The 24,427-nt window shown below is 53.7% G+C and overlaps 2 protein-coding genes across 2 annotated transcripts in view; one reads left to right on the top strand and one right to left on the bottom strand.

The window, feature by feature from the left end:
- Positions 1 to 2,336: 2,336 nt before the first annotated feature.
- On the bottom strand, positions 2,337 to 6,875 carry Sox8 (SRY-box transcription factor 8). Its single transcript, XM_059269238.1, has 3 exons — positions 6,316 to 6,875; positions 4,939 to 5,168; positions 2,337 to 4,241 (listed from the first exon to the last, which is right to left on the bottom strand). The coding sequence occupies exons 1-3, from the start codon at positions 6,726 to 6,728 to the stop codon at positions 3,493 to 3,495; spliced, it is 1,392 nt and encodes a 463-aa protein (XP_059125221.1). The 5' UTR covers positions 6,729 to 6,875; the 3' UTR covers positions 2,337 to 3,492.
- An 8,088-nt stretch (positions 6,876 to 14,963) lies between these two features.
- Lmf1 (lipase maturation factor 1) overlaps positions 14,964 to 24,427 on the top strand; it is an 85,805-nt gene continuing 76,341 nt past the window's right edge. Inside the window, exon 1 of the mRNA XM_059270284.1 lies at positions 14,964 to 15,198. The gene's annotated coding sequence lies outside the window, so the exon portion shown is untranslated. The remainder of the gene's footprint in view (positions 15,199 to 24,427) is intronic.

Raw genomic sequence — 24,427 nt, 5'->3', positions numbered from 1 at the left:
AGATGAGAGTCCCTATCTGTCCAGTGCCTGGCAACTGGGACATCACCACCCAGAGCACATCTCCAGGGCCCAATGCCATTAACAGCGGTCCCAGCAAACTCTGGGTAGGCAGAGGTAGGGTGGACAGAGAGGCTTAGTCCTTGGCAGGGCTGGAGTCCCTTGGCATGAGGTCAGACACTGGGAAGAAAAGATGGGAGGTAGATCCCATGTGACTACCTGGGAGAGTCTGGAAAGATAGGGACTGCCTGGAGGGTACAAGTCCTCCATTATCAGGAACCGATAGCCGGGATGGATTCGAACTTGGCCAAACAGACACCAGCTCCCAAGAGCTGACACTACCCTAAGATCAGCAGGAGGAGGGGAGGGTTTTTTCCTCCAGTCTCTCAGATGCTGAGGCAGACAGGAGTATCGCTCCTTTCTTCTGAACATAGCATTCTGCTTGACTGAGGTCAGAGCCAACCTTGTTTTGGGCGAGAAATGAAAAGGAGGAACTTTCTGCCAGTCTGCCCCTGGGATAGGTTAAAGGGATGGGTACTCTCTGAGAGAAAGGGACTCCAGCGCTTGGACTCAGGGTGAAGCTGACCAGGGAAGTATTTTTAGACTGAAGCTATGCTGGATGCCAGACAATTTCTTCCTATGGACCAACACAACAATACTCCTCCCTCCCCAACCTGCCTACCCCAGCCACAGCCTCAGTGCAGCCCTGGGAACCTTCAGGCCCCAGCCTTGGGTTCTGCCTGAGGGCCTAGTGTACCGATGGGGAGCCACCAGCTGGGCTAGCCCCAGGAGTTGAGATGGAAGCAGGCAGGCAGGTACAAAGTACAGGGCATCTCCAAGGAAAAAGGTGGGGTGGATGGGCCAGGACACTGGTGTCCCACTTCGTGACGCGCGGATACAAGGAGGCTCTCAGGAAGCTACACTCAGAATCAGGACTGGCTGGCAAGACAGACGGGCCCGGGCCCCAGGAGTTAATGCTCAGGAGGCTCGCCAAGTCCTAACAGAACTGGCAGGGCCACCCGGCCCTTGGGAACCTGGCAAGCCCCAAAGCTAATCCCAGCCCAGCAGCAGGGCCTCACGGCTTTGTCAGCGAGCCGGGCGCCTGGGGTTCTCCTTGGTCTGGGGTGTCAATGAGAGAACTCTGAGGGCCATATGGGTGCAGACAACCCTTGGCTGGATGTGGGTCTGGCAGGACTGGGTCCACATGGGCGGCAGGCTGTGAAGGCATCAGCCATCCGTTAAGCTGGTTCTCACAGCACCGTTCCCCACACCTGGAAGCTTGACGCACTCAGACCTTACGAGCTCTTACAAATCCAGTGACTTTCCCCAAATGCTGGTCTTGGCAGGCCCTAGAGTCAGTCTTCTCAAAGCGGGGCAAGGAAAGTAGTAAACCCCCTCCACATTTGGGGTTCTCGAGAGGCATGGCTCCCTTCCACCCCCAGACCGAGGCTGAAGTCTACATAGCTGGGGTGCAGCCGGCCCTGGCAGCCCTTGCTAGCCACATGCACCCAAGAGGCTTGGCAAGGGCCCCTTGCTGTCTCTCCTCACAACCATTTTCTCCCTAGAAACTTCCCTCTGAGCAGACAGCTCTGCCAGGCTCTCTTGGGATGGTTTTTCTCTGCTCCCAGACTGGCTCTGAGCCAAGACACCCCTACCCCCCCCCCAAAAAAAATGCCCATCAGCTTGAGACATGCCACACAGCTACCCAGATACCAGCCTTGATTAGCCTGGGAAGAAAACATGGTTTGGAAGGGCCCATCTGGACCTGTGTTTGACTGCTTGGGAGTAGCCCCTAAAATGAGGAAAGCCAGACAAGGCTAAAGGCATGGTGTTTAAATTCAGATCAAGTGTTTGGGAGGGGGTGTCTGGCCATCTCCCTAAGATGAGGTGAAGCCCCTGCCTTGGGGAGTCCGAGTGGGCTCTGTACCCCCTCACAGTGGCCGGATCAGGGCAGCTGGAACCAGACCCTGAGCAATGTGTCACCTCCCTCCTAAGAATCTTCATGAAAGAACGCCCAGGCTTGAGAGAAGTAATACACAAAACATGCTCCAAGTAGATAAAAAGCATTTTTTTTAAATTTTATCAAATTGATCTGTACAAAAGTTAGCATTGCTTGGTCAGAAAGTAGCGAAACAGAGCAGGCGAAGGACAGCAAATGTCTTTCTGGATTCAATGCCAAAAAAAAAAAAAAAAAAAAAAAAAGATTGCATAAAAAATGAGTTTGCTGTGGTTCCCACTCCCACTCCCAGAAGGAGATACACTAAAAGAAAAAAAAAAAAAGGACAGGTTTTTTCCCTCTAAAAAAAGGTAGGAAAAGTAGAAAAAATTAAAAAGAAGCAAACTTCTCAAATGTGATTAAATGTACAAAGTCTCAAAGGCACAAGTTTCTGTAAAGTAGCCGGTTACACACGCAGCACACAGCAAAGCGAGGCAGGGAAGCAGGTGTTATTTTCTAACTAGGAACCTAGGCAGGTTAGTGGAGGAGGCTCTCTCTTTTCACAGCTTGGTAAGTAGCGCCTGGTGCCAAAGAGCCAAGATTATCGTGGTTCTGCAGCTGCCAACTTGCAGGAATTCTGTCTTCTACCGCTTGGCACCACTGAGGGCAGAGATGACATTCCTGTCTTCCAATGCCCGACCTGATGCTGGTGCTGGGCGTTTCATTGCAACCAGACCCCAAGAGGTAAATCATTTCCTCCTGTGCCTGGTGGAGGCCTCCCGGGCCATCTGAAGGCCAAGTAAAGAGATGCCATGGGGTGCTGGACCACTTCCCTCCTGCCCTTTACAAGACAAGCTTCCCCGCTTTCATTCTGTCTTAAATTCTACTCTCTGCACAAATTACTTCATTAATTAAAGATAAAATAATACAGAACATAAATACATCTTCAACAGCTTTCAAAACAGACATGTTTAAGCCTTAAAAATAAAAATTACAAAAAAATAAAAATAAACACGAGAAGTGTTTGTCTCAGCCAAACCTTGCTGGGAAGAACTGTGGTAATGAGAAACCCTCGATCTCACATCGGTCCCAAGAGATGCCCGAGTGGATGTATCCCGAGCGTCCACAGATGTGCTTTCACCACGGGAACAACATCCCTTGAACCCAGGGAGTTCTTGGCTGGGCTGGTAAGGACCCGAGGCCCCTTCTCTCCTTTGTCCTTAGCCGTAGCTGTCTTCTCTTCTACGGAGATGGAAGACCCAGGAGCTGGTACCCACTCACCCAAACCGGAGAGTGATAGAATGGCTGTTTTCGAAATCACCAGTTACCTCAGAGAGAGAGAAGTGGAGGAAAAGAGAACTCTGTCCCCTGGCAGAAGTTTGGATATCCAGAGGCAAAGGGACACAGGGAGACAAAGCCTGGCTTCCTGCAGATTCAGCAGGCACTTGACGGAGCGAGTCTGTCCTGGCTGCTTCCACCCTCTACCGAGTCCGCTTCCGGAAGACCTCAAAGACCTGGCTATGCTTCGTGGGCACTGAGTCCCCCGGGATGCAGCAGCCTCAGGGCCGGGTCAGGGTGGTGTACACAGGCTGGTCCCAGTTGCTGCTGGGGCTGTGTGCAGGTGGCATGGAGAGCCCATTGAGCAGTGGTGAGGCGTAGGGTCGGCGGGATGAGTGGAAGTAAGGGTACTGGTAGAGGCTGGGCGGGTAGCCAGGGTAGGGGCTGTAGTAGTTGGAAGCCTGGAGGTCAGTGTAGTCACACTGTGCACTGACGAAGGAGCTGGCCGCCGTGGCAGAGGCAGCTGTGGTGACGCTGGCCTGGGCACTGTAGGAGCCATAGTCAGCACGGCCAGGTGAGCCATGTGACTGGTCGTTGTAGTGGGTGGGGCTCAGCTGCTCTGTCTTGATGTGTGGCCGAAGGGGTCCTGCCTCCGTGGGCGAGGCTGAGGCCGAGGGAGCTCCCTTGTGGGCCCACACAGGGGATGCGCCTATGCCAGTTGCCCCGGAGTGGGAGTAGGAGGTGCCCCCATAGGAGCCAGAGGCAGTGGCCTGGCTGGGCTCTGTGGGCAGGGCTGAGTGGCCATTGAGGGGCAAGTACTGGTCAAACTCGTGGACATCAAAGGTATCCATGTTACTGATAACCTCGCTGCTGAGCTCGGAGATGTCCACGTTGCTGAAGTCGATGTTCTGGCGCCCGCTGTCCACCAGGCGGCGCCCTTCCAGCCTTAGCTCCTGCTTGCCTCCGCTGCTGGCCTGATGCAGGTCTGTCTTGGGGGTGGTGGGTGGGGTGGGCGGCCCGTGGGTCTGGCCTGAGGAGGAGAGTATATTTCAAGGATGAATGCCCCTTCTGTGGGACCAGGGTGGAGCTGGTGGGTGACACCAGGAACCTTGGTAACTGCCACAGGTACGAATCAACAGCTTTTTGTTTCCTTACCTTCCCAGAAATTCCTGCAAACTCAGACCTAGCCCTCACTCACTGGCTGAGAAAATTCCGTTAAGCACTGTGCTGTGAGAAGACCCGAGGCCCCTCCCTGAAGACCTGGGTGGGGGGTGGAAGGTGGCCAGGCGGCCCCACCAGAACTAGCATTAATGGGGCACTCTTGGAATGCCTGGTCCTGGGCAGAGGACCAAGCTGAACCCACACAACCCCGTTCTTCCCCCATCACAGCCGAGTAAAGGGAAGCTCACGGCCTACCTCCAGCTTCACCGAGGCTGCTGAGCTGCTGGGACCCCACCCACCAGCCTGACTCTGAAGCTGGGGCTGTTGACCCATGCTACTGTCATTGAAGAGTGGAGGCAGATTGTGTGTGAGTCCCACTGAATACACATCTCCAGAATGCTAGATGGGGCTACGCAGCCCCCTCTTCTTGAGCATCAGAAATAGCTATATCTAGAGAAGCTTTTTCAGGGGTTCTCTGCAGATTGCCAACCCTGGCGGAAAGACCTTCCCACACTCCAGGTCAGTTCCACTACTGCCCACCCCATGCTAAGGGTCCTGGAGCCTACCTGTGTGGTCGCTGTGGTGGTGGGCGTCGCTGAGGACTGCGTCAGTTTTGTACATGGGACCACCAGGGTGGTGGCCCAGTTCCGTGCCGGAGTCCGAGTCACTCCGGCCGGCCTTCACACTCTTTCTTCGTCGTGGCTGGTATTTGTAATCTGGGTGGTCTTTCTTGTGTTGGACACGGAGCCTCTCAGCCTCCTCCACGAAGGGACGCTTCTCACTTTCACTCAGCAAGCTGCAGAGAACACAGCAGGGCAAGGATGTCCACAGAGCTCCAGGGCTGCCAAGGGCCCAGGCAGTACCAGCCCATGCACTGCTGTGGGAGTTGGCCTGGAGTCAGACAGCAGGAGCACCGGGTTGGGTGCTGGAGAGGCCAGGACACCCTCCAGTCGGTAGCCTGCTCTCATGCTGAGAATCCTAGCACCAGTGGGACAGAGTGATGAGGCCTGTGTGGTGAGGACTGTATGTCTTTATAGTCCAAGGAGCAAGCAAGACCCCGATTCCCCGTCTTTCCTGAGTTCCCCCTTTCCAACTCTATTTGCTCCTCTCTCCCACCCCGCTTGCTCAGTCAGTCTCTAGGAGGAAGGCAGGACCCAGTGAAAACCACACTTTGACAAAGGCAAGGCTTCCTGGGAGCCTGCTGGGACTCAAGGCAGCTGGGTGTGCTGTCCTTTGGGTCTCAAGCTTCCAGCGGTGAAGGCAAAATCCAGGAGACTGTCCTCTGAGCACACACACACCCTAAGAATCTCTCGGCCTTGCACCTCTACCTGCGGGCAAAGCTGGGATGGGCAAGACCACCTCCCTGTCCTGCTCAGCCTGGTATTACTAACATGGACTGTTTCAAACTCAAGCAGAGGCAGCTTGGGAGGTTTGGGATGTACTGTGCTGAGGAACTTCTGTCTTCTTTAACAATGCCTGCCTTTCTCATGCCAAAGTGCCCACTGAGCCTCTCCCACTTTTCACCCACTCCTCCCTTCCTCCATTCCAGGTTGGTGTGGCCTGGGAGAAGTACCTGGGGACAGTACCAGCCAGCAGACTCGGACTCCTCACGGCTATCCCGAGTCCCAGCTTTTGCCCAGGACAAAGCAGCTTGATGCCTGCCCCTATGCCTGCAGGCCATGGTGGGATCCCCAGTTCTGCACTTCTCAGCAGGATACCCCAGGAGGGGAGAAAGAGCTGGAGGGTCACACTCCAGGCACTGGCCTGGGTCCATCTCCAAGGTCCCACATCTGGTGCCTGGTCTCTGTTGACCAAGGTGTTTTTCCATCAGACCCACCCTGGAACCAGCCCAGGAGCACAACCCAAGCTTGGGCACGACGCCACCTCCTTCAGCCCCTTACGTTCCCCTCCTCAGCCAGAGTGTCATGAGTCCCCACACTCACCGCCACAGCTTGCCCAGGGTCTTGCTGAGCTCTGCGTTATGGAGATGCGGGTACTGGTCGGCCAGCTTGCGGCGCGCCGCCTGCGCCCACACCATGAAGGCGTTCATGGGCCGCTTCACGTGTGGCTTGGCCTTGAGCGTGCCGCCACCGCCGCCGCGCACGGGCATAGGCACCAGACTCCAGTCATAGCCCTTAAGCACCTGTGACACGGCATCACGGATGCAGGCTGGAAAGCGTTCGTCTGCCGTCTCACCAGAGTCCCCTCGGCCGCCGCCCCCCGCGCGGCCCAGGCCCTCCGATCCCGCGGGCGACGGCGGCGCGTCGGAATCTGAATCCTCCACGTGTGACATGGAGCTAGCGGTGCCGGACGGGCTGCAGGGCGGCTGGGCGCGGGCCTCACTCATGTCCAGCATCGGGACCACGCACGGAGGGGTGCTCAGTGGGGATGGACGCAGTGGTCGCGCCAGGTCACGCTGTGGACGGACACTCTGGAATCCAAGGCTGCCACGCAGGACCCAATCTTTGTCCCCGCCGCAGGCGCCCAGCTGCCGCTCATCCGCCGCTGCAGCTCTGTCTCAGTTCTGGGACCCGCAACAAGTTTCTTTAAACCTTGGCCGAAGCCCCGCCCCTCCCGGCCCGGGTTGGCAGGCGCGCCCTCCTCGAGGCGGAGCTTGGGTGCCCCGCCCCTGATCTTAGGAAGCGGACCCCACCCCGCCCTCCGCACCACGTGGGCCAGGCGCCCCGAAGCCTGATCCCTCGATTGAGGCAGGGTCAGAGGCTAAGGGTGACTGACTGCCCAGCGCCGGGTTCTCTGCAGCGTGGCTCGACTTTCGGGCGGCTGGCGAGGATGCTAATCCACAGGGTTCCTGAGCCCAACGTCCCTCCCTCCACTGTGAGGCTCGAATCCGCTATTTCAAACAAATCTGGGTTCTGCCCTGAGGGTGGCGCAATGACAGGAGCCACCAGGTGACCCTGGTAACTCATGCACCTAGGTGAGCTGGAGGACCCCGGGGCCGGACAAAGGTGGGAGGACGGGGGCGCTGGGCGGGGCTGCGCAGGCCGGGGCTGCTGAGTCCCTAGGGCGGTCGGCGGATGGCCCGGCCGGACGCGGGGGCCCAGGTCCTTCCGGGTATGACCTGTGGCGGGGGCGCAGAGGCCCTGGCGGGCGGGCCTGGGTGGTCTGGCGGAGGCGGAGGCCACGCCGGGCCACTTCGCCTCGGCGCCTGGAGAGAAGGAGGAGAGCGCTCAGGGTTGGAGAGGGGACGTGTCTCCTGAGGCCAGCGCCAAGCCGCCACTCCGAGCCGCGCCCGAGGTCGCCCCCGCGAGTTGGCTCCCGGCCGGGAGGTCTCCAAGGGCCACTAGGATTCTCTCGCCAAACTCAGTGGAGGCGTCGTACCTGCCACCCTAAGCTGTGGCTCTCGAGAGCCAGGTGACCGTAAACGAGGCCGCCTGTTTTCCAAACCAGTGGATGCAGCAGCAGGGAAAAACCGTGGATCCTGCTGTGCCGCCTCAGGGGCTCCTTTTCCCAGAAAAAAAACCAATTGGGAAGTCTTAACCCATTGCGCTTAGCGCAGGACTGGCCTCCCATCCCCAGCTCCAGCCAAGGCGTGAGTGGTGCCCTAATCTCCTGGTCTGGGAACCCAACCTCAGGCTTTCCCTGCAGCCCTGGAAAGGGCCAGTGCTGTGCAATTGTGGCCTTGGGGCATCTATGGCTCCTGCCTGGAAGAAGGAGGTCCACGTCCCTGCCACCTGCTGAGGGGACCGCTAAGGAAGAGAGGCTGTGTGTGTGTGTGTGTGTGTGTGTGTGTGTGTGTGTGTACGTGTGTGTGTGTCTGTGTGTGTGTGTGTGTGTGTGTGTGTGTTGGGTAGGTGGAGAGCTGGCTGCCATTGTCTGCTGAACTCTACCCTTACTTTAACTGTCACCTGCCAAGAAAGTCCCTTCCCTATACATCTGCAGGGGCTGTCCTTTCCCTTGAGGATCCCTCCACTCAGGGTCCCACCTCCTGGGAAAGAAGTGTCTTGGAGGCATAAAGTCCTCCCGCTTCCCCCGCTGTCTAGTGCACTGTCATAGCACCATCCATACCAGCAAAAGAAGTCTAAGAGGCGTAGCTTAGGATGGAGACAGGCCTGACCCCTAAGGTCTCAGGTCCCAACCCGTGCCTCCATGGACCCATGCCCTCAGGCCCTCCACCTTGCTAAGAAAACACAAAACTGAGTTTTCATTGGGTACCCCAGAAGTGCAGCTTCTTCCTGGCCCCCACTGGTGGGGCTGTAATATACTCACTTCTCAGATCCCCAGACTGCTTGGACCCTTGGAAAAAAGGAGGTGGAGCTTATCCTGGCTCTACCTGCAGTTTGAACCTTCCCGTCACTGGAGGCTCTAGTGACTCCCTGACCCCCAGAGGACTGGTGGCCAGCCCCTGTTAGTTATGCAGGTATAGGCCACTATGGGCTGCCAGGAGCTGACCCAGTCCTGCCCAGGACATTGGCACACACATGGTGCCCTGAGCTCTTCCAGGCTGTGTTCAGAATTGAGCCCAGTACAAGCCGTGGTCCCACAGGTGTTGCTCCAGGCCCATGCCAGGCTATTGTTGGGTCACCTTGAAAGGCCAGCACATCCTCCAGGTCTTCAGATTCCTTTGAGGCTGACTGGTTCACATCCTCAGCCACTAGGCAGACCCTGAACAGACATGAAGCCGTGGCTTCTGGGAAGAAAGCTATTCAGGGTGGGTTTTATGAATTCCCTAGGACTGATTAAACACAGCTTCGTGCCATGGCCTCCTTGGGACCAAACAGTCAGGATCCTGCTTCATAGCCCTGATCTGGAGTTCCTAGTGTTGAGGGCAAGGGGGCAACTAGCCCTCTCTTGAGATGCACCCTGTCGGGAAGGAGACTTTCAGAAGGGTGGTCCCAGAAATCTCAAGGATGTGGTGGTTCAGCTGAGATCTGAAGTTTGAGGCTTCTATGAAAGGAGAAAAGAGTAGCCCCCGTGGGCGGCATCCCGTGCGAAGGCCCGGTAGCCCCAAATAGCACAGGCCTTAACAATAATGCAGGAATCTACAGTTCTTTAACACTTGCGTGGAAACTGTAGGGACCGCCTCTCCACTAACCTTGTGGGCCACTGGACCTTGTCCAGGTGTGGACCAGTTCCTCCTCCTCTTCACTCTTCTTCCACCCCCACCGGCTGGTGCTAGTTTTGCCCCAGTCTGCATGACCTTGCCCTGGCCTGGAACTTCCCTGTTATCATGTGGGTTTTGCAGTTCTAGAGTGAGGATCTCATTGGCTAAACTTAGTCCAGGTGCCCATTCCTGGACCATTGGCTCTGGAGCCTGGGGGTTGTGGGGAGGCTGGGCGGTGATTGAGTAGGTCTGTTGGCTGTGTGTCCTCAGCCCTGGCCTGGTTTTCCCTTTGCCCCTGCATCCAGAGCTGTACTTCGGGCAGCTGGCAGGGCATCCCAGCACAGCCATGGAGATTTTTAATTGCTGACGTTGGCCTGGAAGAAACAAAATGCGCAGGCAGCGAAGGGTGAACTCAAGCAGGGCTCCTGTAGACTGTTGCCCTGCCCACTGTGTTCCCAGAGGCAGGAGAGGGCCTCAGTGGATCTACTTGTCACTTCCAGAAGGCTGGCCTCCCAGTAACATGCTCAGGGCACTAGGCCAGGCCCTCAGTCTCCCACCCCCTCTTCACTCAGTGGTCTCAGGGACACTGTCAGAGCTGGCTGCAGTGGAAGTTGCAGTTGGGGTCAGAGCTAGTCCCTCAAAGGAATGGCCATCTGTAGGGGAGCTGCTGATGTCAGTACCTACCCCTCTCTGCTGCCCCATGGTCCATCTCTCAGACCTACAGGAGCAATTTTCCTGCCATACCACATTTGTCCACTCCTGTGTCATGCCCTGCTACACTGTGTGTCCCCAGCCTGCCTCTGGCTCCGGGGAGGAGTGAACATGCTCCCTCCAGCCTAGCAGCATCTTTGGTGTTTGATGGCTCTTGGGACACCCTGCTGGGACAGTCTCAGTTTGAAAGGATTCTGGAAAGGGGCTGTATTTTAACCCATGCGGTGGAGTCCAACACTTATCTTCTGCAACGTGACAGGTGTGTGCAGAGGCCAGAGACGTGTTGGGAATAGCTGTTGTTTCTACTGCTTTGTCCAGTTGCCTCTGGTGCTCCTGGGTCCCTGAATTTCAAGCTGGACCCCCTCCTTCACCCTATCAGGGCCCTGGGTGGAGCTGACTCCCAACAGTATCCAGAGGGTCTTGGTACTTCCTCCTTGGGACAGAGCATTTGGAAGTCAAAGCCATCCTCAGTAGGGTCCTCAGGGTGCTCAAGCAGCTTTTCCTGGGTGGAAGTGAACTCCATCCCGCCCTCAGCAAAGGTGTCAGCATCTGTTACTGGGATGGTGAAGTCTGGTGACAGAGTGTCAGTATACTTCAGGTGACACTAGACACCTGGATCCCCAGCCCCATGCCTGGTGCTCATCCTGGGGACCCCACATCACCCTGAACCTAGCCTTTCCCCATCACCTACTCCATGCCAGAATCCTGTGAGTACTGAGCTCCCCAGAAATGAGGGTCTAGAGCAGACGTTGGCGGGGACTCACTTGGTTCCTGTGTTCATTCCCTCAAGCTCCACTTTTCCGATCCAGCAAGGCTTCCTGCCCATCCATGGGGTCCAGAGTTGCAACTTTACTAAGCAGAAACCTGTTTCCGGAATAAACAGTACAGCAAATGATGACTTAGAATAAAAATGTAACAAAGTAGTCCCTACAGCCCAAACCTTTTCTGCCATGATTGAAAGGTCCAAATACCTATCAGTGGCAAATTAAACACACCACTAAATGGCTTTCGACTGTCTGGTTTGCATTTGTTCCCCTGAATGTGGTGAGGGAGGTTTCAGTTAGGTCGCAGTAGGGCATACACTGTGGTTTGGGCTGTTTGTTGGGCAGCATTCGTGGCTGATACAGTGAGTGACAGCACATACAGCTCTGTGGGCAGAGTCCAGCCCATAGGCCTCCGGGTTCTGACCTCTGGGCTGGGGCTTTCCAAGAATTCTTCCAGTTCAGAACACAGCTCAGGGCCGTGTTCTGCTGTAGGGCCCTACCCCATACATTATACTTCCATTCTACCTTGAAATCACAGCTGCTGCTGGCACTCAAGGCCTCATCTCCCTGGGGTTCAGGGGGAGCTGAGGGTGCAGTGGAAGAGGTACAGCAGCCAAGAGAACAGCCACTTGTGAGTCACAGCTTCAGTCCAGCCAGCAAATGGCATGACACCTGCTCACTGTCGCACCTGCTGGTCTCTGACGGGTTTTGGCCAGTGGACAGTCGCGGGTGTGTGTGTGTGTGTGTCGGGGGGACCAGCCCAACTGACCACTCTTCTAGGAGAAGGCAACAGATGTGGAACCTGCCCGCTTCCACAAGCAGACTTCAAGACATGAAAAATTGGGGTAAATGAAGGGTGCACAATTATATTCAGCCCAAGCTGGGTTCTTGGGGAGCCAGAGACAGCTGCGCCTGCATGTCAGGGACAATAGCCCTGAGACAGTGGGGACTGCTGGGCTGGGGTGCCTGGGGACAGCTGGACGAGGTGCTGACAGGGGGCTCATTCCTCTGTGAAGCCGTTCCGCAGCTGCTGGGAGAGCTGCCAGCTAGCGGCGGGCAGTGTGCCCTGTCCCCATACCCATCTCAGCCACTGTGCTGGAGGCTTCAGGGAGCTAGGACACAGGATCCAACTAGGAGCGGGTGAGCCCCGAACCTCCAGAGGCACCAGCCGGGGCCTGAGCTGGCAGTCCCTCTTGGGACCCCTCCCCACTTTCCCTCCCTTTTCTTGGAACTCTTTCCCAGAATCCCCAGGGTAGCCATTCCTCATCTTTGCTCCCTCTGGCCTGCCAGCTTGACTGTTTCTGTAGTTTTTGGCTAAAAGTGATGTTTAGAAGCCTGCGTCATGCTGGTGGCCTCTAAAGGGACAGGAGCAAATCTCAGGGCCCCCTGTGGCCCTCTCCTGTACATGAGCCTCCAGCTGCCTAGTTCTGTCTAGGTTTTGCTTTCTATGTGGAGCACAGCTGAGTGTAGATCTAGGAGCTCAGCTGCCAGATGTTCAACACACAGACAAGTGTGGTATAAGCCACAACTTACTCTGACAAGTAGAAGCGATGCCTTCTAGGTGTTCGTGAAACATCCCACTCAAGGGGCTCATTCATAGTTTTTGTTTACTTTTTAAAAAAATTTCGTTGAAGCTAGGTATATATCTGTGAAGCGATGTACATCTGTGATTCTGATTCTGGGAAGACAAAGGCAGGAGGATGGCTTTAAGTTCAAGGCCAGCCTGAGCTACATAATGAGACTTGTATCCAAAAAAAAAAAAAAAAAGAAAAGAAAAGAAAAGAAAAGAAAAGAAAAAGAAAAAGAAAGAAAGAGAGAGAGGAAATTGAAATTCACATAAACCAAAGGATTCAGTGGCACGTAGGATATTAGCATGTCATGTATCCATCTAATTTCAAAGCATCCCAAAAGGTGTCCCCATGTCCCCTTCTCTCCCCCCACCTCTTGAAACCACGATTTCATCTTTCATAATGCAAGTGCCTCTTCTACAGGTTCCCTACAACATGTCTGACGTGTCTCCACTCGAGGATTTAGAGTTCACCCATACGGTAGCATGTTCAACTTCATTCCTCTTTATGGGTGAATAATACACCAGTGCTGTTTCAGTTTTTAAAACAGAGTCTCACTGTTTAGCCCAGGCTAGGTCAAACTTGCTGCAATCCTCCTGCCTCAGCACCATCAGTACTGGGATCACAGGTATGCACCATCACACCGAGCTTCCCAGTGTACTGTTTATTAAATTCGGGTCTGAAATAGGCAAGACACTAACCTCTGCTTGGCTCAACCCTGCCCTGTGTGACCTGCTTGAAAGCCAGTTCCAGACAGCATCCCAAGAAGGCAGGCCAGGGGCAAGAAACTTGAGCCACCAAGGACATGAGTTCCCTGCAGACCCTTCAGCTGGCCTCGCCCACTGTGGGCAAACCCAGAGAGGAAGCCTAGAGCTGAGTCCCAGCCCCAGCTGGAGCGCTGGATGCTGGAACAAGAGGCCCATTTTATGCTCTGCACAATGCCCCATTGTGCCCTTCTGCAGGGAGACAATGTTACCACTGCAAGGGGAAGCTGAGGACAAAGAGCCCTTTGTGAGGATGGTCCCCACCTGAGCAGCAGCACCCAGGGTCAGGTGTGACCTGTCCTTCCTTTCCTTCCATCCCCTGCACAGCCCTGGCTTCCAGAAATGACCTGGGGAAGTTGTGCAGGCCTGAGCTGCCTTCCCCAAACGCCTCGGCTGGCCCATCCCAAGCCTGGCCCATGCTAGTGAGAAGGAGGGGCAGGGGCAAGGGTTCCTAAGGAAGGACCTGTATACAGGATACATAGGTTTCTGCCTTCAGTCTCTAAAGTTTTGAGACCTTGGGCAGATGCTGGCCTGTGGGAGGCCTGGCAGGTGGGAAGTATTTGTATTATCTATTGCAACATCTGTACGGGGCATACTTCACAGCTGGGCTCCCAAGGGAGTGTTTCTGAAGAAAAAGAAAAGGAAACTAAAAAAACCCCAAACACTTTATAGGATGTATTTATATGCTAGTACTCCAGAATCAGGGAGACTGGAGGCTGGGAAGAGTCCCAGCAGCTGCATACCAGTCCTGACCCAGGAGAGGCTCACTGTGGGCATGGAGGGAATCAACACTCACGAGTTGTTGGACCATGCAAACACTGGTAATTTATATGTCAAAACAGCAAGAGCAAAAAGGAGATACTAAAGACAAAGTGTTAAAAACAGTAGAGATAATTCACAGAGGCGCACGATCTGTAATACGTAAAGAGCTCTGAAAGATAAATGAAGGAAATCCTGCAATGACACCAGCTGTTCCCGGGAGCCCTGTAGTTTGCCTGAGGACCCCTAGGGCTGGTGGTGCCATGGCCCTGCACACAGTCTTTTCTCCTCTGCCGCAGAGCACCTCTCCAGTATCATTTGCGTGCAGGGCCTGAGTGACCCCTCACATGAAAAAGGAGAGTTGCTACCAGGCATGTGGCCTGTAATACCAGTACCGAGGAAAACAGAGTCATGAGGAATGACAGTTCAAGACCACTATGCGCTCCTAAAAAATAAGTAAGTAAATAAATAAAATATAAAAACAGAGTCGCAGGTGTGTCTCCTGGGGTTTCTGCTCAGGCCATTGGTCGGTAAAGTCTTCCCCTCTGACTCCTTGATGGCCCTCTGGCCACATACATCGCTTGAGATCCATTCTCAGATCCTCAAAGGAGCGCCACTTGTTTCCTGGGGTCTTTGAGGACCACAGAAAAGGAGATTTAGGTAGGACAGGAAGCTGGAGGCTCCAGGCTGATTTTCAGGCTTGTTCCCGCCAACTGTCTGTATGCTTTGCGGGCAGCCTGGGAGCGCAGGGTGAAGGACCTGCTCTGCCGCTGCCACAGGCCTGGCCTTCCCTGCTACAGAGTGGGGATCCACCGGCTCCTTCCAGTCGCTCCTTCCCCTGGTGCCTGACCCTCTGCACGTGCTGAAGCCACCACGGAGACGCCCACCGCTAGGCGAGACCGCCCAGAGAGGGCGTGGCGCGTGGGCGTTGGCTGCAAGTGGTAGGCGTGTCGTCCAGGGGAGCTTGTGTGACTTTCCAGACGTGTGGGCGGGACCTCCGTGCGCATGCGCCCAGATAGCCTGGTAATGGCTGCGCCCGAGGGGTCGCTGAGGAAACGGAAGGTCGGAGATGTGGATCAGAGTCCGGCGTCGCCACCCACTCCTGCTCGCGATCCCGTGGGCTCTCCAGCCCGGCTGCGCACTGGCACCTTCTGGCTGACCAGAGTCGTGCTCCTGCAGGCCCTCGCTTTCATATACTGTGAGTGTCCTGTGGGCGCGGGCTGTCGCCGGCATCCTGTGACCTGTCCCAACCCCTGCTCGCTTCCGGAATCCCGCTAGCCCCTCTGTACGCTTCTGGGACTCTGCACCACCGCAACAATCCTGCCCTTCTGTGAGCTCCTGGACCCCGCCTTCTTACTTCCCATTCCATGGATGCCCAAACTTATGTCAGGCCCCTCGGCACGTCCTTGAGACCCCCAACCCCACCTGGCTCGACACAGCCCCACTTAGCACAGGTTAAAAGGCAAAGGCATCCCCATGCATTCCTTCTGCGTTCTCCCTGGGAGTGGTGAGAGACAGTGCTGTGTAATTCTGTTCCGAAGGCCTAGGGGAGATGAGGATCTTTAGCCTTGTGCCAGCCGCCCCCGGCACTGGACCCAAAGGTGGTGTGGTGCAGCAGCCCCAACTTGGACATCTTGGAAGGGCACCTGGCGAAGGGCCAAGGGTCTAGCCAGATTCATTGGCAGGGTAGAAGTGTGTACCTGCTCCCGAGGCTCAGCCAGGTCAACTCTGGAAGGACTCCCGGGTTCTGCCTAGGTTCTGGCTCTGCGGCCTGCACAGCCGATTGCAACGTCCCACACATGCCTGAGCCTAAGGAGTCCTCAGGAGCCGCCTTCATTTCAGGAAAAGCAGAACCGAGAGGACTGGCGGTCATGCTAATGTTTTTCTTTTCCGTATTGTTTTGTTTTGAGACAAGGTTTCTCTGTAGTCCTGACTGCCCTGGAGCTCACTCTGTAGACCAGGCTGGCTTCGAGCTCAGAGAGATCTGCCTGCCTCTGCCTCCAGAGTGCTGAGTTTAAAGGTGTGCGCCACTACACTGGACACTGATGTTTCTTTACTATCAGCTCATCTGTTATTCCTACCCACAGAGAAGTGGGCCAGGAGATGTCATACAGGGCCAGCTCTGAAGGACTCACTATAGGTGAAGCAGGATTCCCCAGCTGTGACTGAGAGCCTGTCCTCACACTGGGCCTGGCCTTCCTGTGGCTATCACACAGAGTTCATGCTTAAAACCTATGGACACCTGGCTGGTGGAAGCAGCTGTGGATTTCAAATCCTCACCCTGATTCCTAATACCTAGGGGGTGGCCCTGGGACCATGTGAACACTGGTGGATGTAGCCTAGCCTTTTAGTAAGGAGGGCAAAGGTAAGAAGTGCTAAATAAGTCCCCAGGGCCAGAGCAAGGCTGGAATGGCAGTGCTTGGCAGGCCAGTCCCCCTGCCTGGCTTGTGCATGGTGCACATTGGGCATTTCTAGGAAGAGTCACCTCTGAGGCTTTGGGCTGTGTCCATGTGGCCCTCCTATGGAGGAGTCGGGTTCGTGTGCATTTTTGTGTGGCAGCCTGGCCACTTCCTAGGGCAGACAACTAGAGTTCTTAACCAGATGGTCCCTGTGGGGTTGTCCGCCTGGGTTCCACTCATTAAAGTTAGTGGAAAAAATACCCAGACTTATGTTGTTCTATCCCATGCAATACTAAGGAATCATGGGTAGGTTAGTACCGGCACCCTCAGAGCAAAATGAAGGGAGTCTTCAAGATGGATATTGGAAAGCACAGTGGTAGTAGCTGCTGGCTTTGGGCTGAGGACACTCTGCTGCAGAGAGACTCAGAGGCTCCTGGGTGAGCAGGTGCTGCCTTTGGTCAATACAAGAGCTAGAGCTTCAGCTTGAGGCAAAAGGCAGAGATCTCCAGCTGCTGCTCAGCATGTTTGTGTGATGTCCTTTTCTTTCTTATCCCATGTGTACCTGAGGTGGATGTACTCCTTAGGTTTCCCATCTTCCTGTGTCATGGTTTTCCTAGTTGTGATGGCCCTGGGCAAGCAGCAGTCCCAAATGTAGTTGCTTCTAAAAAGTTCTAGATCTCACTGGACTGTGAGCTATACTCTGAGGTCCCTTCAAAGTGATAGGCAATCCAGCTATTTCACCTGAATGTTGATTTGACAATACTTCTCCTATGGATAGATTTGTAATTAAATACAGCCAAGTGCATTCTGAGATTTCCCCCTCTTAGGAGAGTGGGATCTACAGGTCTTTCCTTATGCATATTATGTCAAATGCATCTGCTGCCTATAATTCCTGCACTGGAAAGGCAGAGGAAGAGAGTCTGGAGTCTGAGCCCAGCCTGAGCTACATAGTAGCAAGACTATGTCAGAGATAAATAATAAAGACTTTCATGAAGACGTTGGTCAGAAAACTGGATGAGTAACAGCACTGTGTGGCCTGCCAGTGATTCCTCAAAACCAGACCCAGAGGCAGCCTGGTAGCAGCAGGCTCGTGCACTCCACCTGGTGTGGCTTGAGTCCTTCCACGGCAGTCCCGGTGTGTGCGATGTGTGCGAGCAGATGGCAAGGGTGAGCTCCACACAGGGCAGGTGTGCATAACTCCATCTCCCAGAGCGGCTGCAGCAGCGAAGCCATGGAAGCTGAGGCGTGTCGGTACTTGAGAGTAGTTTTCCTGCAGGGACCGCCCAAGCCACTTGAAGATTTGCTTGTCACCCTGAAAAGTGGCCTCCAGTCCCCGAGGACACTCACCCTGTTGAGCAGGCACTAACGTGTCAACTGCCATGCACCTCATTCATGCATCACAGTGTGTGTGTGTCCAGTGACATCACTGTGACCCACATGGGAGAGAATGTATTCAATGTTTGGTTCAGTGAGCTGTATCAGTCTTTCTTTTTTTGGACCACCAACCAGCTCCCAAATCATGACATGGAAACTTATTAGTTATGCATGCTCAGCCATATCTTACATTTGTCCTGCTAGCTCTTATAACTTAACCTGTTTCTCTTCATCTACGTTTTGCTTCAGGACTTTTTACCTTTCTTTTCTTCTGTATATCTTACTTTCACTGCTTCTTGTGTCTAGCTGCCTGGCTTCTGGCCCAGGGTGTGTCCTTCTTTCTCCTCCTCCTCCTCCTCCTCCTCCTCCTCTTCTTCCTCCTCCTCTTCTTTTTTCTTCTTTTCTTCTTCTTTCCTTCTGCCTAGATTTCTCTGCCTAGTTGTTCTCTCTGCCCGCCAGCCCCGGGCAATCAGGTGCCTTAGGCAGGCAAGGTGAAACAAATGTAACACATCCTTACATTGTTAACAAATGCAGCAGAAGCAAATGTAACACACCTTTACACAGTTAAAGTAGTAGTCCTCAGCATAAACAAATGAACACATCTTGACACAGTTAAATATTCCACAACAGTGAACGGCTGTGCTGTGAGTGGCAGGCCCTTCGCTTCAGCTCCTGCCCTCTCTTTACTGTCCCCAGGGACCAGGTCTTGTGCACCAGGCTTGCTCCTGAACAGGGTCTTTCTTGAACCCTAAGGACCACCCAGGAGGCCCAGGCTGCAGAAGGGACACTGGGAAACTGATGAGATCCATCTCCTACTGCTCTCAGGAAGGGCGGGTTCTGGACATGAAGACTCATGGGACAGGACTTCCCAGCCTCAGCTGTGAGATTGCAGTGTCTGGAGTGTGGGGCAGTGCTTATTCCGGTCAACCTATTGCTCTCCCTGAGTGTGACGAGGACACCGAGGGCACACTCGTGTGTGAACTGTTGAAGTGACTCAAACTCTGACCTGGTATAGGCATAGGTCTCAAGTATTGTCATGTGTGCTCCCTGCAGCTGCTTGCCCACTTTTCCCCGTTTCCACATGGTCCCAGCTGAAGAGAGGAAAACAGAAAGCGGCCTTCATAGCCGGTCGGTCCTCTTGGTTCTTGGCATTCGTGGGCTGTACCTCTTTCCACTTCCGGGTAGCACAGGCCTGGAGTCAGGCTCCTCTTGTCCTACTATGTGCTTGGAAGGTAGACACCACCCTCTGTTCCTGACTGAGGGAAAGGCGTTTGGGCCTGTAGTGCTAAGGCCTGGGGTTTAGCCACAGTCAGCAAGAGCAGCAACGGACTGTGTTATAGCAGGTTGTCTGAAAAGGAGAGAAGAGAGATGCCCAGATGCCTCATTTTAGCGCTCTCTCTCTCTCTCTCTCTCTCTCTCTCTCTCTCTCTCTCTCTCTCTCTCTCTCTCTCATAGACAGAGACACACAGACACATACAGAGAGAGAGAGAGATTGAAAGAGCGAGCGTCTGCTGCAGTTGAACCCAGGATCTCACTAGGGCATGTTTCTACCTAGGAGGTCTTTGCAGGCCTTCCTTAAAAGTGATTTGGGATTTCCTCCTTGGGAGCTGGGCATGCCTGAGAGTAGGTGCTTGGTTCTGCTTTGAGGTCTTGGGCGTTTGAAGTGTTCTTTCTCTTCCCTCTCAGCTGTTCAAGGAGTTGACACTCACATAGGGCTTCCTATTTGCAAGCCCATTTATTGCCCTTGTTTCCTGGTAAGTAAGTGGTTTCCTGTGCGGCATGTCTTAGGGCCACTTTCTGAAAGCGATCAACTGGGGGTACCAGATCTCCTTTCTCTTCTATGCACTGCACTTTGAATTTCAGTACCCTGAAAAGGACACTCGGTACTGTAGCCTCCCGGCTGAGGGCTGTGCATGGAAAGCGGTGTGTATGCCCAGTGGGGTGAGGATGGTGCTTGGGTGAGTTGGCTGAGCAGGCATCTTCTCCACCCCCTCTGCCTGCAGATGCACCTGTGTGGCGATCTGCTGGAGGGTCTTAGACCTATGTGTGCACCCATGCTGTTGTAGAAGAAGCTGGTGTTGCCCATGTAGCTATGGGCTGTATCTTCTGAGCTGCCTGGAGAGGCAGTGGCAGGTGGACATGGACCCTTCTGCTCTATGGTGAAGGCAAGGGCATGGGAAGCCTTGTGCTGGGGCTCTGGTACCTCCAGGAGCCTCCTGGACTGCAGGATACGGAGCCCAGCTCTCATATTTCCCTATACTGGGTGACTGGTAGCTGGCTTTGAAGGAACATTGACTTAGCCAATCAACACGCTGTGGATTCGCCAAAGCCAGGACCAACCTGGGGACCCTACAGCATCAGTTCTGTGTCTCTTTGGTCCCTTGTTGGTATCTTCCAAATGTCCTCTTGGTTGACCATGTGGAGCAGTTCTGGCCACATGCTCTGTAGAACTGTCTCAAGTTGGGTCTGTCCAATGCTTCCTGCTGGTTAGACTTGAGGTGATAGGTTTGGGGAAGATTCCTCCACTGTAGAGTTTTCTTGTCACACTCACCTGACACCCACACTGTTCTGTGTCATCTGGTCAAGGTGTGTCTGCCAGGCATGTATCTCTGCTGGTCTCTTAGTTTATACCCAAGGGTAGAGGGACCCCATCCCTGATTAAGGAGGGATACCTGCAGTTCCTCCTTGGGGTTCCTCTGGGAGGCAGAGGTGGATCTTCAGTGTCTTCACAGAGTGAGTGCACTGCTGAGCACTCCTTCGTGTCTGGCTTATACCTGTCTATGCTCCCGAGCAGTTGGTGCCCTCTGACTGTCTCCGCTGTGGTCACTGGTGACTGTTCCCTTACGTGTGCCTCCTGCCTCTTGTGTACCTTTCAGTTGCTGGGGTGGCTCCTCATTTTCCAGTCTCTTCTGGTCTCCTGCCCAGCTCTAGGCCCAGTTGCTTTTCTAAGAAGCCCCATTTCTTTGGGTAGAGAGTGACATGGGAAACCCCAGGCTAGCTGTTAGGTCCCCGCTGCCACCGTCATGGTGGGCAGAGCTGGTTTGGTATCACCAGGGCATCATGTGTATATATGATTGCCTCTGTCTCACGGTGAGTGCAGTAAAGAGAGTGCTAGCCTCACCTGACTACCCCAGGCTGTGTTCTCCCCCTTTGGACTCCGCTCCCATACCCTGCGGCATGTGCTCACTTAGACTCCTGGCGACAGAGCTAGCCAGAGCACCATCCTGGCACGACTCCTTTGTCCTTGTCCCTGAAGACATCGAGCCATTCTCTATCAGGAAGGTCATATCGAACATGTGTTAGGGAGTTGGCTCTCCTAGTCTAAGTCTACGTCCCCCACTTGTTTGCCTCAGCACCCTGAATGTTGATTTGTTTTTCTGAGTCTGTGTGCTAATACTGTCTTGTGGGTTTTGACAGACACATGCTGCTGTCTGTCACCACAGTGAAATCCCCCTAGTGTAGGTGGGCAGCCACTTCACGCCCATCCCCCAAGCCCACTGTAATCCTGTTTCTGCCTCTGTCGATGGCTCTGCCTTTCCCAGGATGCCTTGTGTGTAGAGCCTTACAGTCTGCAGTCCGTATAGACTGAACAAGCTGCATTTACTGTCCATCCATGCATTGCTAAGTCAGTAGCTCCTGCATCTTTACCCAGGAGTGCCATCCCACTCTCTGAACGGGGCAGTTTATTGCCACCTTGAGAGGCATCTTCACTGTGTCCAGTTTTTAGTAATTACTAACAAACTACTCTGAACATATTGTGGAGCATCATGATGGGTCGTACAGGCTCCATTGGTCTGCGTTTAACTGTACAGGACCCTGCTTATCTTCCAGAATAGTGACTCTGTTATTTTGCACTCTCTCTGCCCAGGTGATAAGCAATCCTGTGGTCCAGAGCACGTGTATGGCCAGGTTTTTCCAGATTTTGGCCTTTTGGTTGGTCAAATTAGAGACTGTTTCATGTATCCTGGCCTTGAACTTACTCTGGCTGAGGCAGACCTGCCTCTGTCTCCCAAGTGCTGAGGTTACAAGCATATACCACCATTACCACCATGCCTAGAACCTCACTGGTTTTATTGGTGTTCCCCAGTGGTGGTGGCACTGCACACATTTTCCTGCTCGCTTGTCATATGTATTTGTGCGCAGCAGACAGTCTCGAGACCTCTTCACATCTTTTACTCCGTTTGGATTTTCTTACTTCTGTGTTTCAGGAGCTCTTTAATGTGAATCCTTTATCAGATATGTGGTCGCAGCATCTCCCTCCAGTCTGTGCCTCAACTCCTCATTTCCTCTGAAGTTTCTTTTGCACATTTGAAGTTTTTTTTTTATTATTATTATTTTCATGAAGTCCACGGACTAAGTATTTTATCTAAAAATTTTGCTGCTGAACTTGAGTCACATAGACTGCCCCTTCCTCTCTTTCCCTTTTTGTTTTCTGAACTCACAGTTAGTTACAGGAGTGCTGGGATGACAGGCATGAGCCACCAGGCCCAGCCTCGATGTTCTTTTATATTTGCTTCTAATAGTTTGGCTTTTTTCTATACCGCATTTGGTCTGTGGACTTTTGGATGATTTTTTTTGTTTTTTGTTTTTTTGAGACAGGGTTTCTCTGTGTAGCTTTGGAGCCTGTCCTGGATCTCGCTCTGTAGACCAGGCTGGCCTCGAACTCACAGAGATCTGCCTGACTCTGCCTCCCGAGTGCTGGGATTAAAGGTGTGCGCCGCCGCTGCCCGGCATTGGATGGATATTTATGTAAAGTGTGAAGTCTGAGGCCATCTTTTTGCACATGGATTTGGTATTAGCTTGCTTTTTGTACTGTCACACGGGCCTGGGTGTGGACGAAGGTTGCATTTTGCTCAGTTTGGGGGCTGAAAGTAAGCACACTGTGGTAGTAGCTCTGGTGAGCACACACACACACACCCGCACCCCCACACCCCCCCCCCAAGTCATCTTTGAATGGATAGCACCATGATGGCATCAGAGAGCTGACTCTTGTGGGACAAGAAGCTAGGGTGATGGCGTGGGGATAGTCTAGTGAGCTCCTGCTAGGTTCCGTGTCTTAAAGGCCCTCCAATACTGCCACACTGAGGATAAGCCTGCATCCGAGGGAATCTTGGGGTCAAGCCACATTGATACTGTAGCAGTTGGTCCAGCTGCAGCTGTTGTGATCTTGATGTCTCTACTGCTGGGCCCTCTGCTCCCCTCCACTGATTCTGTGGCATCATCCTCACCCTCCTCACCATCATATTATCATCCTCACCATCATCATCACCATCATCACCACCATCATCATCATCGTCATCATTGTCGTCATCATCATCATCATTTTACCAATTCTCCTTATCTTGATAAGTGTAGATTTGTACAGTGAGTCCTGGGGGTGGTTAACCTGGATGCCACAGCTCTATCCCTCTTGTAATTACTTTGGCTCTTCTGCTTCCTTTGCCTTTTCATATATGCTGTTACAGTCAGCTTGTCAAAATCTACAGGAGAGCTCACTACTTGATTGAGATTGTTGACTTGGTGGGTTCAATGGAGAGTGTAGCTCTCTGCTCCATGGACATGGTTTAGCTCCCCATGCATTCTGACACTTCTTTCTTTAGCCTGTGTCTTGAAGTTTTCCACAGATGGAACCATCATATGCATATATATATTTGGTTTTTCAAGACAGGGTTTCTCTGTGTAGCCCTGGCTATCCTGGAACTTGCTTTGTAGACCAGGCTGGCCTCCAGAGATCCACCTGCCTCTGTCTCCCAAGTGCTGGGATTAAAGGCGTGCACCACCACCGCCAGGCTCCTTTTTTCCTTTTCAGACTTAGACAACGTTGCTCATTGCTTGTGTGTAAGAACACAGCTGACTCTTATGTGCTGACCTTACGTCCTATCCCATGATCTTGATAACTCACTTATTATTTCTAACAGTTGCCGGGCTTGTCTTACTTTTGTAGGTCCTTTGGGTTTTTCTACATAGACCATCTTTTGCTAATAAAGACATTTCTTCCTCCCCTGTCTGTCTATCTTTTATTCCCCTCCTCTCTCCTTTCCTCTCTCTTTATTCTGCCCCCCCCCCATACACGTTTGGCACAAACAATTTGGGCGCCTCAAAGAAATGAAAGTGCCCTGTGGAGGGTGGATCCTAGAAGTGGACTCAGAAGTCTGAGCTTGAGTTGCACTTACAACCTCATGAGTGGCCCAGGCCGCTGGCCCTGGGGAGCAGTGCTGTTGATGGAGCCAAGTCACTAGGCCATTCCATGACGACTAACGCCAAGTGCTCACACATAACCAGGCGCAGGCTCACAGGAGCAATGTCAGTTTGCTTGCTTACACATCGTGTGAGAGCAGACTGGTCAAACATGCATGTGTGCACACAGCATGCTGGCTTCCAGAGCCTCCAAGGTCCTGAGAGGGTGTGTGCTGCTCGTGTGTAGCGTGGGCGCTTTGTTACTTTTCTGTTGTTGTGATGAAACACTATGACCAAGGCAACTTATAGAAGGAAGAGTTTTATTTGGGTTATGGTTCCAGAGAGCTAAGAGTCCATCGTGGTGGGGAGGCATGGTGGCACAGGGTAGGCGTGGCCGCAGGAGCAAGAAGCTGAGCGCTCACCTTCTCCGGGACAAGCCAGAAGCAGAGAGTGTGAACTGGAAATGGTGTGAGGCTT

Source organism: Peromyscus eremicus, chromosome 8a (assembly GCF_949786415.1).
Source record: "Peromyscus eremicus chromosome 8a, PerEre_H2_v1, whole genome shotgun sequence".
In the NCBI taxonomy this organism is placed as follows: Eukaryota; Metazoa; Chordata; class Mammalia; order Rodentia; family Cricetidae; genus Peromyscus; species Peromyscus eremicus.
Note: the sequence above shows the minus strand (reverse complement) of the source record. Positions and strands in the feature narration are given on the sequence as shown.